The following is a 14,491-nucleotide window of genomic DNA, read 5'->3' on the forward strand; positions in this document are numbered from 1 at the left end:
GATTGAGGTAATAGAGTGACCAGCCCAATCCCAGAGAGAACTTGAAGGCTGACATCTGAAACGCATTTTTTTGAGGCAAAACCCAAAATTGCAGAAGAACTGTGGAATGTAGTCTAATCATCCTGGACTGGAATACCTGTTCAGAGGTGCCAGAAGTTGGTCGACTCCATGCAACACGGATCTCGGAAACAATTGTTATGCCACTAAATATTAGTTCATTAATTTAAAGTAAAGTGAAACCTCAAACATTTTCAGTTTATACATACATTTTTTGAGTTTTTAAAGAAAAATGCTGGCACTGCTATTTTTTTGAACAGCCTAATATTCATTTTTCTTAACTTTCTGTAAAGGATGAACTGGTCGGATACCAAGAATATATTTGTATTCTTATGTATCTCTTATATAAATTGTGTCTTTTTTAACATATCTTTTTGGTATTAACATTTAGTTGTGTTATGATGTAATTTTGCTGGCACTGCTATTTTTTTGAACAGCCTAATATTCATTTTTCTTAACTTTCTGTAAAGGATGAACACAAACTGGCCAAATGTTGTTAATGTTTTGATTTAGAATTGAAAGTGTAGTATTTTCAGTGCATTTGCATTTATGGAAATAAAAGTTATTATAATGATTCTGTGCTTTATTCACTTTTTTAAAGTCACTGCTATTTTTTTGAACACCACTGTATATGTGTATTTGTATATGTACATTAAACATTGTTAATTGATTATGCTACCCCTTAATTACCTTTAATTGTAAGTAAGTTAGAACAAATTAGGGAGTTTCTTTCCTTTCGCCCAGTGGTCTTTGGATAGGCCTCTAACTGACTTTTACCCTGACCAAAATTAAGTGCTTATTAGGGTTAAAAAATATCTCACTAATAAAACTGCACTAGTTGAAACATATTTTATGGTTTTTAACAAAATGGTATAAACATTTTAATATTTTAGGTGTGTGACAGACCAGCTTGGGTAAGGCAGTGGTATCTTATTGGTTGAGGTACTGTACTAGTGATCAAAAGGTTGCTGGTTCAAGCCTCCCACCCACCACCACCAGGTTGCCATGGTTATACCCCTGAGTAAAGCTCATAACCCTCAATCTCTTGCTCTGTATTCGTTTACAACTGTCTAAATTCGACGCTAAATTCGCATATTGGTTTATCACCACCAATATGGTCGGACAGTTTTGCTGTCCAGTAATTTGATTTTCAGATGCAACATGTCTGAATTAAACTGGATTTTAAGGCACATATAACTCGACTTGATATATGAAACGCTGGAGCCTTGAGGCGTGCCGCACATACCATGTGATTCCAGTTTCCAGCACAGGAGGGCGCTGCTTACATTCTCTGATAGCGGACTGCAAATGTCAGTAGGTTTGTTTACTTAATGCGTTCAGTTAGGAATTGTCCTCGGTAGATCACAGTAATCTTTCATGTAATAATCTGGTGAATGTATTAATTACAGTAAGTGGGTAGTACCTGTGAGTAAAAGGAGATCTGACTGGGTGACAGAAGAGCGGATCAGAGGTGGGTTTATACAAAGAAATGCGCATGTGTTTACCATTGTGAGCTGTATAAAACTGTCCGGCCTTAAACGGTGCTTATGTAACAGCCTGGTCAACTTACAAATTCTAATATAATAATAATATAACGACTGTTTATGAATTGGATGCTGTCGTGTATATTTACTATGTAAACAAGTTACAAATGCAGGTTGTTTTGTTCACATTTGAATTAGTGTCGACTGCTCGCTGTCATGTCGACTCATTTTCTCTTGCTTTATAAACTCACTTTAAGAAGGCATTTGGTGAAATACAGTAACTTCAACTGAATAAATTATTAATAACTATTATAATATTTATCAGTGCACTTCAAATGTTACAACTTGTTCAGTGACTCAACCGTTTTTTATTAGACATCGAACTATTAGAGCCATTGTTTATATAACCTTTAAATTAGTAATACTCAACAAACGCATTCATGTTATTTATCGGGATTTTATTTTGATAAAGTCTAAAATGAATAAAGGAGGCAGTAATTTGACTGACAGAGGCGTGTGGATGGTTATGGATGCGGGGTGTCAGGTAACAGTCAAACTCTCCATAAAAATAGTGCTGCAATGTTGCGCTTCTGATAGACTGGACTGGTATGGAACGCCAAGAGGGTCACGTTTCACCCAAAATTGTACTTTTACCCCTTTTACTATAAACGTGGGGCGGCACGGTAACTAAGTGGGTAGCACTTTCGCCTCACAGCAAGAAGGTCCTGGGTTCGATCCCCAGGCGGAGCGGTCCGGGTCCTTTCTGTGTGGAGTTTGCATGTTCTCCCCGTGTCTGTATGGGTTTCCTCCGGGTGCTCCGGTTTCCTCCCACAGTCCTGCAAGTGAGGTGAATTGGAGACACTAAAATTGTTCACGACCGTGTTTGATATAAACTTGTGAACTGATGAATCTTGTGTAATGAGTAACTACCGTTTATGTCAAGAATGTACCAGTGTAAAACATGACGGTAAAACCCTAATAAACAAACAAACAAACTACAAACGTGACACATTTTACGACAACTTTACATCATAATCTTTTTAAAATACTGTATTTAGTTTGCCTCTTTCTGTATTGTTTAAAAGCCCTATAGAAAGTGTTGTTTGGCTCTTTGTGGACGCATTTATGGCGTTTAGCAGACATGTTTATTCAAAGAGACTTACAGCTGTGACCAAATACTGTAGACCCTTGACTTACAAATTTAATTGGTTCCAAAGGGCTGTTCTTAAGTCAAAATGTTTGTTAGTTAAACCAATTTTTCCCATATAATGTAAATAGAATTAATTCGTGCCAGACCTCCCACACCCCCCCCACCCCACCTAACCTTTCTAATGTCTTAAAAGGTCTTTTTTGTTATAAATAAGTATATAAGTATATTTTTCCTTAAATCTTAAATTATAGAATAGACATTACTGTAATAAACAATAATAAACAACAACACACAGCAGTAGTACTGTACTGTACATTAAAAAAACACGTTACATTTCAGTACAGTACGTGTGCTGTACCATACACCATAATAAATTTATAATATTTTTTTTATATAAAATGTATCTACTAGAAACAACAATAACTCTCATATTTCTCTATTATTTCCTTCTTTATTTCAGTAGTGTTGTATTTTGTAGGTGTAATTGCACAAAAGAAAGAATAGTTTACTGAGCCGAATTCCTTCTTCTCTCTCACTCACTGTCCCCTCTGTCTGATACACAGTGACAGCTACTGGCAGGAGTAATTATACAACACAACAAATAGTCATTTTCTCACCACTGCACTTTCTCTGCACCTTCTCTGGGGACATTTTAATATAAAATTTTACAAAATACAAAGAAAACACCGGAAAAACACCGTCCGCTGTCCAAATGTTTGCTCACTGTATATATATATATAGAGAGAGAGAGACGGTTGGAGTCAACTTGTTCGTGACGTCACGTGTTTCGCGAATTTCGGTTCATAATCCGAAATTTGTTCATACGTTAAGTTGAAAAAGATCGTTCGTAACCCAAAATGTTCGTATGGTAAACCGTTTGTAACTCAAGGGTCTACTGTACAGTGCAAACAATTGATGGTTAGAGGTCTTGCTCAGGCTCTTTAGTAGCACTTTAGCAGTGTTAGGGCTTAAACCATCAACTTTTAGAGTACTAGGTCAGAATTTTTAACTGCTGTCCACAGCCAGTACACTGCTCTCTGATAGGAAAATGATCATGATCTCCACCTGTCCATTTTAAGAAATGAATTAGATAAGAATGGACCAGTTAAACTCAGATTAGCCTGTGTTGTCATTGATCATTTACCTCTAAGTTTTGTGTACGTAACAAATTTTTTAATAATGTTTAGAAAGGGTTTTTATTTTAAACCTAGATAAGACTTTTAACTACAAATCCTAACTGGTGGGTGTAGTGGATAGAGTCCTTGACTTATGGGCTGCGTCCAAAATCGCATTCTTCCATACTGAACAGTACGCAAAAGCAGTAGCGGGTAATGTGTCTGAATACGCAGTATTCAATAAACAGTATGCGAAAAGTACCCTGATGACCTACCTCATGGGCAGCCATTTTTGAATATGCAAACACATGACACTGCGGTCCGATAATCTATCCCATAATTCAACTGGAGCTGCAAAGGCGTTCAAAGCGAAAAAGAAAAACGGTGGAAAGTCGGAGTAAGACAAAAAATTTTAATGTTATGATTAAGTACAACCCTGAATAACATTATGAGTAGCTTTGTGGAAAATACAGAATTACTTTTGTCTGATTTTAAAATTGTTATAATTGTGGCGATGTGACATCATGCATCACGTGACGTTGGTAAGCTGGCGGATGTAGTACGTCCAAAGTTGCGTACATACTGCACACTTGCGTACTGATAGAGCTTACTGCTTTACCGGCCTATCAGTGCGCACTTGGTACACACTGTTGAAGTATGTGATTTTGTACACAGCCAATGTGTGTACTTAATAGTTTTTTGTTTAAAACAAAAACCCTGTCTCTGACCTGTAGCAGCTGGCATGGCATGGTTTGTCATTTTCAATTTTTTTAAAATGTGTCCAAATAGGTAGATGTAATCCAAGAACCACAAAAGGCCATGGACTAAAAGGCTGCTGTGCCGTTGTAAATAAACATAGACAAAGAAAACGAAATTTTAAGGTGAAATGAAAAAAATTGGTTTATTACTTAAACACAATGGTCGGAAGTATGTCTGGAGAAGAAAAAAATAAGCCTCTTAAGCCTTTTTAAGATTATCCAAGTACTTGCCTTTCTTGTCAACTATTAGCTCCAAATTTATAAAACACTTTAACTGCGGATTTTCTTGATTACAATGGCAAAATCTTTTCAGTGAGCTCTAATTGACTTAAAGCATTCAAAGCAGGCTCATTAATGGGCAAGTGAAGCCTGACTTTTATGGCACAAAAAAGTAGTCTTTCAAACTTTGGTCCTGGTCGACATTGGTCGGATACCAAGAATATATTTGTATTCTTATGTATCTCTTATATAAATTGTGTCTTTTTTAACATATCTTTTTGGTATTAACATTTAGTTGTGTTATGATGTAATTTTTTTGTCATTATGTTCTGTTTATTTCTTCAGGGAACAGTGACAGAATGTCTTTCATATTTAATTGGATCTACAGGGGATTTAGCAGTGTATTACAGTTATTAGGTAAGTTAAAATGTCTTTAGTGAGTAAAATGTAACTCTCAACATACTAGTTTAAGTTTATTAGAAGTATCTTTACCATAAAAATACCACAACACGCAAAAAGAAAATGCTGGCATGTTCTTCTTTTATAATATATAATCTAGCAACCTGCTGATAATCTACTTTAGTTTACACATCATACAGAGAGGTACAAGGATTCCAGTCATGTGTGGTAATTTGCATCATTGTTTTCTTTCTGTTGAAATACATTTACATTTTTGCTATTTGACAGACTCTCTTGTCCAGAGTGACAGGAGCTTGAGAAAAGCTTGAAATAAATCTAAATGTCAAACCTATTACCTGCACACTTCTTCAGTTAATAGTATGTGAAATCTACACTATCAGTAGAGTTGTTACTATTCTGATATTTTATAGTTAGTATTCCTGCACCTTAAACTGTTGTGTGGATTATGTATAATTTTACTACTGGAGAATTTTGGAAGACAAAATGCAGCAGTAATTCAGTTTATTTCCTCTTACTGTAAATAACTTATCTGAATTATTCTTTCTCTATTCAGGACTGTATAGAAAGAGTGGAAAGCTAATATTTCTTGGATTAGACAATGCAGGAAAAACAACATTGTTGCACATGCTCAAGGACGATCGACTTGTGCAACATGTGCCAACGCTTCATCCAAGTACGTAGTTCTTCCTAACCATGCCAGACAGATGCAGTCCAATATGTTGAGCAATAAAACAGTTTACCTCAGCAGGTCATACATCTGTGTTTGTTTTGGCATTTTTAACAGCTTCTGAGGAACTGACCATTGCTGGAATGACTTTCACCACCTTTGATCTGGGTGGACATACACAAGGTGAATATAGTCTATTATTAAATAGTTTTATGCACATGGTTGGTGGTGGTCATGTTTTTTTTTTTTTTTTTAAATAAGAAATAACATTATACAGAGAACAAACCCTTTTAATGCAATTAATGTTAATTGTTGTGCTTTATTAGACATATTCAAGAAAATCTAGCATAAAATGTGGTAGTGTGTTAATGTGTTAGTAAGTTGATAAGTAATAATGAATTCATTATGGCACATGTATTATTTTGTCTTTGCATTATTTTATCTATCTGTTAAATTCTGCAAACAAATTATAATTGCGTACTAACATTTGCAAAGTACAGTGGGGCCAAAAAGTATTTAGTCAGCCACTGATTGTGCAGGTTCTCCTACTTAGAAAGATGAGAGAGGTCTGTAATTTTCATCATAGGTACACTTCAACTATGAGAGACAAAATGTGAAAAAAAAATCCAGGAAATCACATTGTAGGATTTTTAAAGAATTTATCTGTAAATTATGGTGGAAAATAAGTATTTGGTCAATAACAAACAAGCAAGATTTCTGGCTCTCACAGACCTGTAACTTCTTCTTTAAGAAGCTCTTCTGTCCTCCACTCGTTACCTGTATTAATGGCACCTGTTTGACCTCGTTATCTGTATAAAAGACACCTGTCCACAGCCTCAAACAGTCAGACTCCAAACTCAACCATGGCCAAGACCAATGAGCTGTCGAAGGACACCAGGAAGAAAATTGTAGACCTGCACCAGGCTGGGAAGAGTGAATCTACAATAGGCAAGCAGGTTGGTGTGAATAAATCAACTGTGGGAGCAATTGTAAGAAAATGGAAGACATACAAGACCATTGATAATCTTCCTTGGGGTCAAGATCTCATCCCGTGGGGTCAAAATGATCATGAGAACGGTGAGCAAAAATCCCAGAACTACACAGAGGGACCTGATGAATGACCTGCAGAGAGCTGGGACCAAAGTAACAAAGGCTACCATCAGTAACACACTACGCCGAGAGGGACTCAAATCCTGCAGTGCCAGGCGTGTCCCCCTGCTTAAGCCAGTACATGTCCAGGCCCGTCTGAAGTTTGTCAGAGAGCATATGGATGATCCAGAAGAGGATTGGGAGAATATCATGTGGTCAGATGAAACCAAAATGGAACTTTTTGGTAAAAACTCAACTCGTCGTGTTTGGAGGAAGAAGAAGAACCCAAGAACACCATACCTACTGTGAAGCATGGGGGTGGAAACATCATGCTTTGGGGCTGTTTTTCTGCAAAGGGGACAGGACGACTGATCCGTGTTAAGGGAAGAATGAACGGGGCCATGTATCGTGACATTTTAAGCCAAAACCTCCTTCCATCAGTGAGAGCATTGAAGATGGAACGTGGCTGGATCTTCCAGCATGACAATGATCCCAAACACACCGCTCGGGCAACGAAGGAGTGGCTCCGTAAAAAGCATTTCAAGGTCCTGGAGTGGCCTAGCCAGTCTCCAGACCTCAACCCCATAGAAAATTTGTGGAGTCTGTGTTGCCCAGCGACAGCCCCAAAACATCACTGCTCTAGAGGAGATCTGCATGGAGGAATGGGCCAAAATACCAGCTACAGTGTGTGCAAACCTGGTGAAGACTTACAGGAAACGTTTGACCTCTGTCATTGCCAGCAAAGGTTATGTTACAAAGTATTGAGTTGAACTTTTGTTATTGACCAAATACTTATTTTCCACCATAATTTACAAATAAATTCTTTAAAAATCCTACAATGTGATTTCCTGAATTTTTTTTCTCATTTTGTCTCTCATAGTTGAAGTGTAGCTATGATGAAAATTACAGACCTCTCTCATCTTTCTAAGTAGGAGAACCTGCACAATCAGTGGCTGACTAAATACTTTTTGACCCCACTGTATGCAGTGCATGTGTTAACCAAATATTACACAGAACTTTAACACAACATGGAATTTGACCATGGGTATCTAGACTTCCGGCCTGGCTTTCTGTTAAAGCAAAGTTTATAGGTACATTGTTACTCATGATTTACATCACCATAAATTTCCAAATGAATTTTGTTTCTCAACTACAGCAAGAAGAGTTTGGAGAAATTACTTACCGTGCATAAATGGAATAGTGTACCTCGTAGATGTTGCTGACCGTGAACGTCTACATGAGGCTAAAATTGAACTAGATGTAAGCTTTTATTATTCTTTTTTTTATTATTATTATGCCATTTCATTTTTTTTTCAAATTAAATTATCAGAAATAGAAATATTTTTTAGTTTACCTGAACAATTTGTGTAAAAAAAAAAACTATATAATGTAAATGATGATTTAAAAATACTCTTTTATCTTACAAATTATAGGCCCTGTTAACTGATGAGACCATCTCCAATGTGCCAATGCTTGTTTTGGGAAACAAGATTGATAGACCAGAGGCAATCAGTGAGGATGCACTGAGACAGTTTTTTGGTCTGCAAGGTCACACTACTGGAAAGGTACATAATCAAGAAATGAAACATTGTATAGCTTGTGCCATGATAAACGAATCAGCATTCAACTTGAATGCATTTCATTGTTTTTGTCTTTGGAGCTGTAGCTAACAGGCTTTCTTATTTACAACTATAAAAAACAACATACCATAAATACAATATATAGGCAAATGTGTGTGGACATGTGGACTCCTAATTATTGAGTACAAATGTATAAGTCACATCAACAGTTGTACATGTACAAGTACATTTTGGCAAGCCTTGACCTCAATCCCATTAAACACCTTTGGAATGAACTAGAGTTGAATAGTGCCTGACCCCACAAATGCTCATAATAGGGTCAAGCTTCCTCGGGTGGCACGGTGGCTAAATGGGTAGCACTGTCACCTCACAGCAAGAAGGTCCTGGGTTCGATCCCCAGGTCTGGCGGTCCAGGTCCTTTCTTTGTGGAGTTGCATGTTATCCCGTGTCTGCATGGGTTTCCTCCGGGTGCTCCGGTTTCCTCCCACAGTCCAAAGACATGCAAGTGAGGTGAATTGGAAACACTAAATTGTCCAAGACTGTGTTCGATATAACCTTGTGAACTGATGAACCTTGTGTAATGAGTAACTACCGTTTATGTCATGAATGTGTAAAACATGACGTTAAAATCCTAATAAACAAACAAACATAAGCTTTCTCAAAGACACCACAAATGATTGTGGAAAGGTTTCTTGGATGAATAGAATCTGTTATTGCTGCAAATTGGTGGAGCTACTCAATATGAATACCCATGATTCTGGAAAGGAACGCTGCTGCAACACTGTGAATTTCCCCACTGTGGGACAAATAAAGGATTATCTTATCTTATCTTAAACGGTAGACACTTGGTCAGGTGTCCACATACATTTTCCAATATAGGTTACATGATGTATTGCACCAGATCACCTAATTTTGGAACATTTATGTATTGGAATTGGAATGTGACTCCAGTGTTTGTTGTTGCAGTGCCTAATTAATCAATCAATTGAATTAATTTAAATGAATAATGGCTTGTCATTTACTGACCTTGTTTTGTATTATTGTTGTTTTGTTTGTCTTTAGGGTAATGTTGCATTGAAAGAGCTAAACACCAGGCCGATGGAGGTTTTCATGTGCAGCGTATTAAAGAGACAAGGATATGGGGAAGGTTTCCGATGGCTTTCTAATTACATTGACTAATTCAGTCACAATATTAGTGTTACCCAAACAGCTCGACCCTTCAGACCTACTTCAAATATTTATTAAATGTTTTACTCAGATGTAAAGAACTGTGGTGACATTAAATAAAACATCCATGCTGGTGCTAGGTGCTTTTAATTTGTGCCAAAAATGATTATTTCTCCTAATTGGAGCAAATTTATGGTACATCTGAACAGAGTGGGATTCTTTTATTAGAGATAGTATTGCATTTAGACGTTGCTAGTTTATTATCTGTTACAAACCGTTGCAGTTTGCATATTGTACAGATGTTTTTAAAACAGAGTAGGTGTGCCATGGTGCATCAAAATCTCAAGTAAAGAAAGCTACAGATACAATAACACTAGAGTGTGTTTTATTAGCATATCACTTGTGTGCCTTATGACATCTGGAATGGCAGTAATACAGACTCACTCTTTAGTGCTTTACTCCAGCTAGCAAGACTTGTGGATTTGCAGCACTTTGTACTTAAAAAAACAACACTTGACCTGTTTTACTCCATCAATCATTTGTGCAATAAGTACTTTTTGACTATCAACTACTATTTATATTAAGTTGTGATATGAGAGTACATAAAAACAACACATTGTAGAAGAACACTTAGGTGACTAGGCACTTTTCATGTACAGCATTTGTAAATATTGTGAAAATATTTTGGCTGCTTACCATCGTCCTTTTAAAATGATGTGCCTAAATGTGTCTAAATGGCACAATGTATTTTGGGGTTTTATTGTATGCTTTCTGTGCTTTGTCCTGGCAGGATTCGCATGTCGATTTACACACGGTTACAGATGACTAAGAGGTCAATGGCACATTGTTAAAATTTTGAATAAAGTATTGTAAAAAGTATTTAATTAATGTGTGTTTTTGCAACTCTATTAATTGAATTAATTAACCTCAGTAGTCATGACTGGGGGTGTCATACTGAGAACACAGGACTCAAGGCATTTTAAGATGACAAGGCATTTATAGTCTTTATAATTCATACTACTGTCTATACCACCTAACCTCATAAACTGAACCAGCATAATTATGACTCAGAAATGCACCTGATTGACCTGATTTGTAACTTGGTTACACTAAAGCAAACTAAGTGCCTTTGTTGTTGGTTAAGACTTACAATGTTTAAATGAATTAATAAAATTAGAATAATTACAAACTTGGCTTTCAAAACAACATATTTATATTATTGTTATAATTTTGTATTAACATTCATTGTAAACATTAAACCATGATTAATTACAACCCCAAATCAGAAAAAGTTGGGACAGCATGGAAAATGCAAATAGTAAAAAAAAAAAACCACAGAGTTTCTTAAATTTGCTTTGACTTTTATTTTATTGCAGACAGGATGATCCTGAGATATTTCATGTTTTATCTGCTCAGCTTCATTTCATTTATTAATAAACATCTATTCCTGCATTTCAGGCCTGCAACACATTCCAAAAAAAGTTGGGACTGTAAAGCATTTACCACTTTGTAATGTTGCCATTCCTTTTCATCACACCTAAAAGACGTTTTGGCATCGAGGAGACGAAGTGATTTAGTATTCAGCTTTTATTTTGTCCCATTCTTCCTGCAAACACGTCTTAAGTTGTGCAACAGCACGGGGTCGTCGTTATGTTTTTCGTTTTAAAATTCTTCACACATTCTCTATTGGGGACAGGTCAGAATTGCAGGCAGGCCAGTCCAGTACCCGTACCCTCTTCTTCCACAGCCATGCCTTTGTAATGTGTTAAAAAATGCATGGACGTCCCTGGAAAAGATGACGCCTTGAAGGCAGCATATGTTGCTCTAAGATCTCAATGTACTTTTCTGCAGTAATGCTGCCATCACATAAGTGTAAATTACCTTTGCCAAGGGCACTGACACAGCCCCATACCATGACAGACCCTGGCTTTTGGACAAGTTGCTGATAACAGTCTGGATGGTCCTTTTCGTCTTTGGTCCGGAGCACATGACGTCCTTTTTTCTTTGTCCAAAAAAGACCTGGAATGCTGATTCATCTGACCACAATACACGTTTCCACTGTGTGATGGTCCATCCTAGATGCCACCAAGAAAAGTCAAACTAAATGTAAGGAACACTGCATTTTTATTTTATTTGCATTTTCCACACTGTCCCAACTTTTTCTGATTTGGGGTTGTATTTAAAGCTTTTTTTTTTTTTTTTTTCAGGAAAAGCTGGGGCATGAAACTGATATTTTAATTTTCTTAAACCTTTATTTAAGTCATCCCTCTAGACCTAAATCTATTGATGTCATATAAATAGTCTCAAGTCTAGACTTTGGATCGAGATAAATAAAAATAAAAAAAGTTTGGTTTTACTCCCATCCAGAGCCACGTCCGAGTTTAATATAAAAAAACTGAGGACGAATGAATAAACATGATTTTATTAAAAGACTTTTAAATGTTGCTAGAAATGTTTTGCACGTGTTCTGCACGTCAGTGCTCATCTCCAATCAACAGACGCGATACTAGTTTCCAGCCCAATGGAAAACGTCATGGTTAAAAGATTTATGTAACAAATATCAAACATCAAAATAAACAACTGATATTTAATCTGTTAAATTCCGCGAATTTAATAAAAAGTGTGTACTAAGATTTGCAAAGTAAACGCAGTGCATGTGTTAACCAAATATTAAACAGAACTTTAACACAACATGGAATTTAACCATGGGTATTTAGGTGACTAGCCACTTAATAAATGTTTTCCACAATTAAATTTCGTGTTCTGGGGGTTTATTCCAGAAAGCGGGTTTAACAAACTTTAAACTGAACTCCGAGTTGACTTATTTTGCCGATCAGAGTTAGGTTAATCGATTCAGAGTAGATTGAACCCTGTAGACGCGCGTTCACGGTCCACCTATAAACAGGCATTCTCAATCGAGTGGCGATAAAAGGATTCACCGTGGCTGAATGAAAGAAAGAGTAAAGCGTCATATTTTACACTAACAGAGCTGGAAAATTAATGTCTGCGTATGAAGATCATGAAAATGTCCGTAAAATTCGCAAATGGCAAGAAAATAAAATAAAAAAAACTTTGAAACATAAATCACCATTTAGCAGAAGGATCTGGCAACAATGTTTAATAAGTCAGTTGTAACATTTGTCTCGATCTTACACATTTTTCTTTCATTTACTCAATCTAAGTGGCAGCAGATAAAAATAAAATACAAAAGCATAATACAAAGTACTTAGTAGCTAATAGGAATAAGGCTGGAGCACGTTAAACAGGAGAGGGACCACCACCATTGCCTTAGCACAGGAGGAGGCTCATCAGAGCCAACAGCCCCCCAGGACACAACTGTCTATGTTTAAGGCATGTTCATTACATGTAATTCATTAGTTTGTAGTGCATGAACTGTGGAATATTAAAGATTGCATTGGTACAGTCTGAACACTTTATAATGCCATCTCTCCAGTGATTGGTGGTGTGGTTTTGAGCCTCCTGTAATTGTAAGTGATCTCCCTGTCCTTAGATCTTACCTGATGTCTTACCTGAGGCCTAAAGAGGTACAGTATATGTTGAATATAGAGCGAGGCATTTCATTTAGTCTACCATGATAATGTTTGTGACTGTCCTCTAACAGAATGTGATGGGCAATTCCCAATCAGATGAGGGACCGTCCACCTCCAGAGCTCAGCTTAGAAGAGTAAAAGTATAATAAATAATAAGTAAATATTTGAAACACAAAAAGCTATGTTTGATCATGACATGCTATTTTTGTCTCTTCCTTTCAAGCTGGGTGTAAAGGAACTATACAAGGCCCATCTGGAGAAACAAATTGCAAAGTGTGATCATCAGATGGAGCATATAAAACAGACAAATGGCATTTTTTATTTTTTTATTATTATTTTATTTTCTGTTCACATGATCCTTTTCATTTTCTGCTGGTGCTTTAATGGGAATGTGGGTTCTATCCATGCAGCCACTAACCCTTGGAAATCCTGAAAGATTAAATGGTGTAAAGGTTTTTCTATTGCTTTCCAGTGGTTTTATCCTTTCCTTTTGTAATCTTTATTAATAAAGACAAATCTGTGATTCTGTGGCATTCCTCTTTGATGGTTTATACAGACTTATGCCCAGGGAACACCACAAAATTGTACAGCAAGCGTCTCAATGCTAGGAATACTTTTCGGATGGACCGAAATACAGTTAGCTTGCCTATATGTTCAGTGACTCCTACATCCATGGAAGTGTTTTATTGGCAAAAACGGAGAGCAATGCAAAGAAGTGAGGGCTCATCCATTATGTGTAATATTGCAAATGTGCTGCTTTCACCCTGTTCTTCAATGGTCAGGACCCCCAGAGGACCACCACAGAGCAGGTATTATTTAGGTGGTGGATCATTCTCAGCACTGCAGTAACAATGACATGGTGGTGGTGTGTTAGTGTGTGTTGTGCTGGTATGAGTGGATCAGACACAGCAGCACTGCTGGAGTTTTTAAATACTGTGTCCACTCACTGTCCACTCCATTAGACACTCCTACCTAGTTGGTCCACCTTGTAGAAGTAAAGTCGGAGACGATCGCTCATCTATTGCTGCTGTTTGAGTTGGTCATCTTCTAGACCTTCTTTAGTGGTCACAGGACGCTGCCCACGGGACGTTGTTGGCTGAATGTTTTTGGTTGGTGGACTCAGTCCAGCAGTGACAGTGAGGTGTTTAAAAACTCCATCAGCGCTGCCGTGTCTGATCCACTCATACCAGCACAACACACACTAACACACCACCACCATGTCAGTGTCACTGCA

The 14,491-nt window shown here is 37.0% G+C and overlaps 1 protein-coding gene across 3 annotated transcripts; it reads left to right on the forward strand.

Moving 5' to 3' along the window:
• The first annotated feature begins 1,158 nt into the window (after positions 1-1,158).
• On the forward strand, positions 1,159-10,585 carry sar1ab (secretion associated, Ras related GTPase 1Ab). Of its 3 annotated transcripts, none has more exons than XM_062995221.1 (8): positions 1,159-1,371; positions 1,467-1,528; positions 5,129-5,200; positions 5,757-5,876; positions 5,988-6,053; positions 8,116-8,219; positions 8,393-8,524; positions 9,602-10,585. In XM_062995221.1, the coding sequence occupies exons 1-8, from the start codon at positions 1,268-1,270 to the stop codon at positions 9,716-9,718; spliced, it is 777 nt and encodes a 258-aa protein (XP_062851291.1). In that variant the 5' UTR covers positions 1,159-1,267; the 3' UTR covers positions 9,719-10,585. The 3 variants fall into 3 exon arrangements, with proteins under 3 accessions (XP_062851291.1, XP_062851292.1, XP_062851295.1); XM_062995225.1 differs by having other exon boundaries at positions 1,319-1,367; XM_062995222.1 differs by lacking the exon at positions 1,467-1,528 and having other exon boundaries at positions 1,160-1,367.
• Positions 10,586-14,491: the final 3,906 nt, after the last annotated feature.

This window comes from Trichomycterus rosablanca, chromosome 5, assembly GCF_030014385.1.
Source record: "Trichomycterus rosablanca isolate fTriRos1 chromosome 5, fTriRos1.hap1, whole genome shotgun sequence".
In the NCBI taxonomy this organism is placed as follows: Eukaryota; Metazoa; Chordata; class Actinopteri; order Siluriformes; family Trichomycteridae; genus Trichomycterus; species Trichomycterus rosablanca.

Coding starts and splice junctions, on each gene's coding strand:
- sar1ab (XM_062995221.1), top strand. CDS start 1,268: ATGAAACGCTGGAGCCTTGAGGCGTGCCGCACATACCATGTGATTCCA. Junction 1,372..1,466: donor ATAGCGGACTGCAAATGTCA/GTAGGTTTGTTT, acceptor TATTAATTACAG/TAAGTGGGTAGTACCTGTGA. Junction 5,201..5,756: donor CAGTGTATTACAGTTATTAG/GTAAGTTAAAAT, acceptor TTCTCTATTCAG/GACTGTATAGAAAGAGTGGA.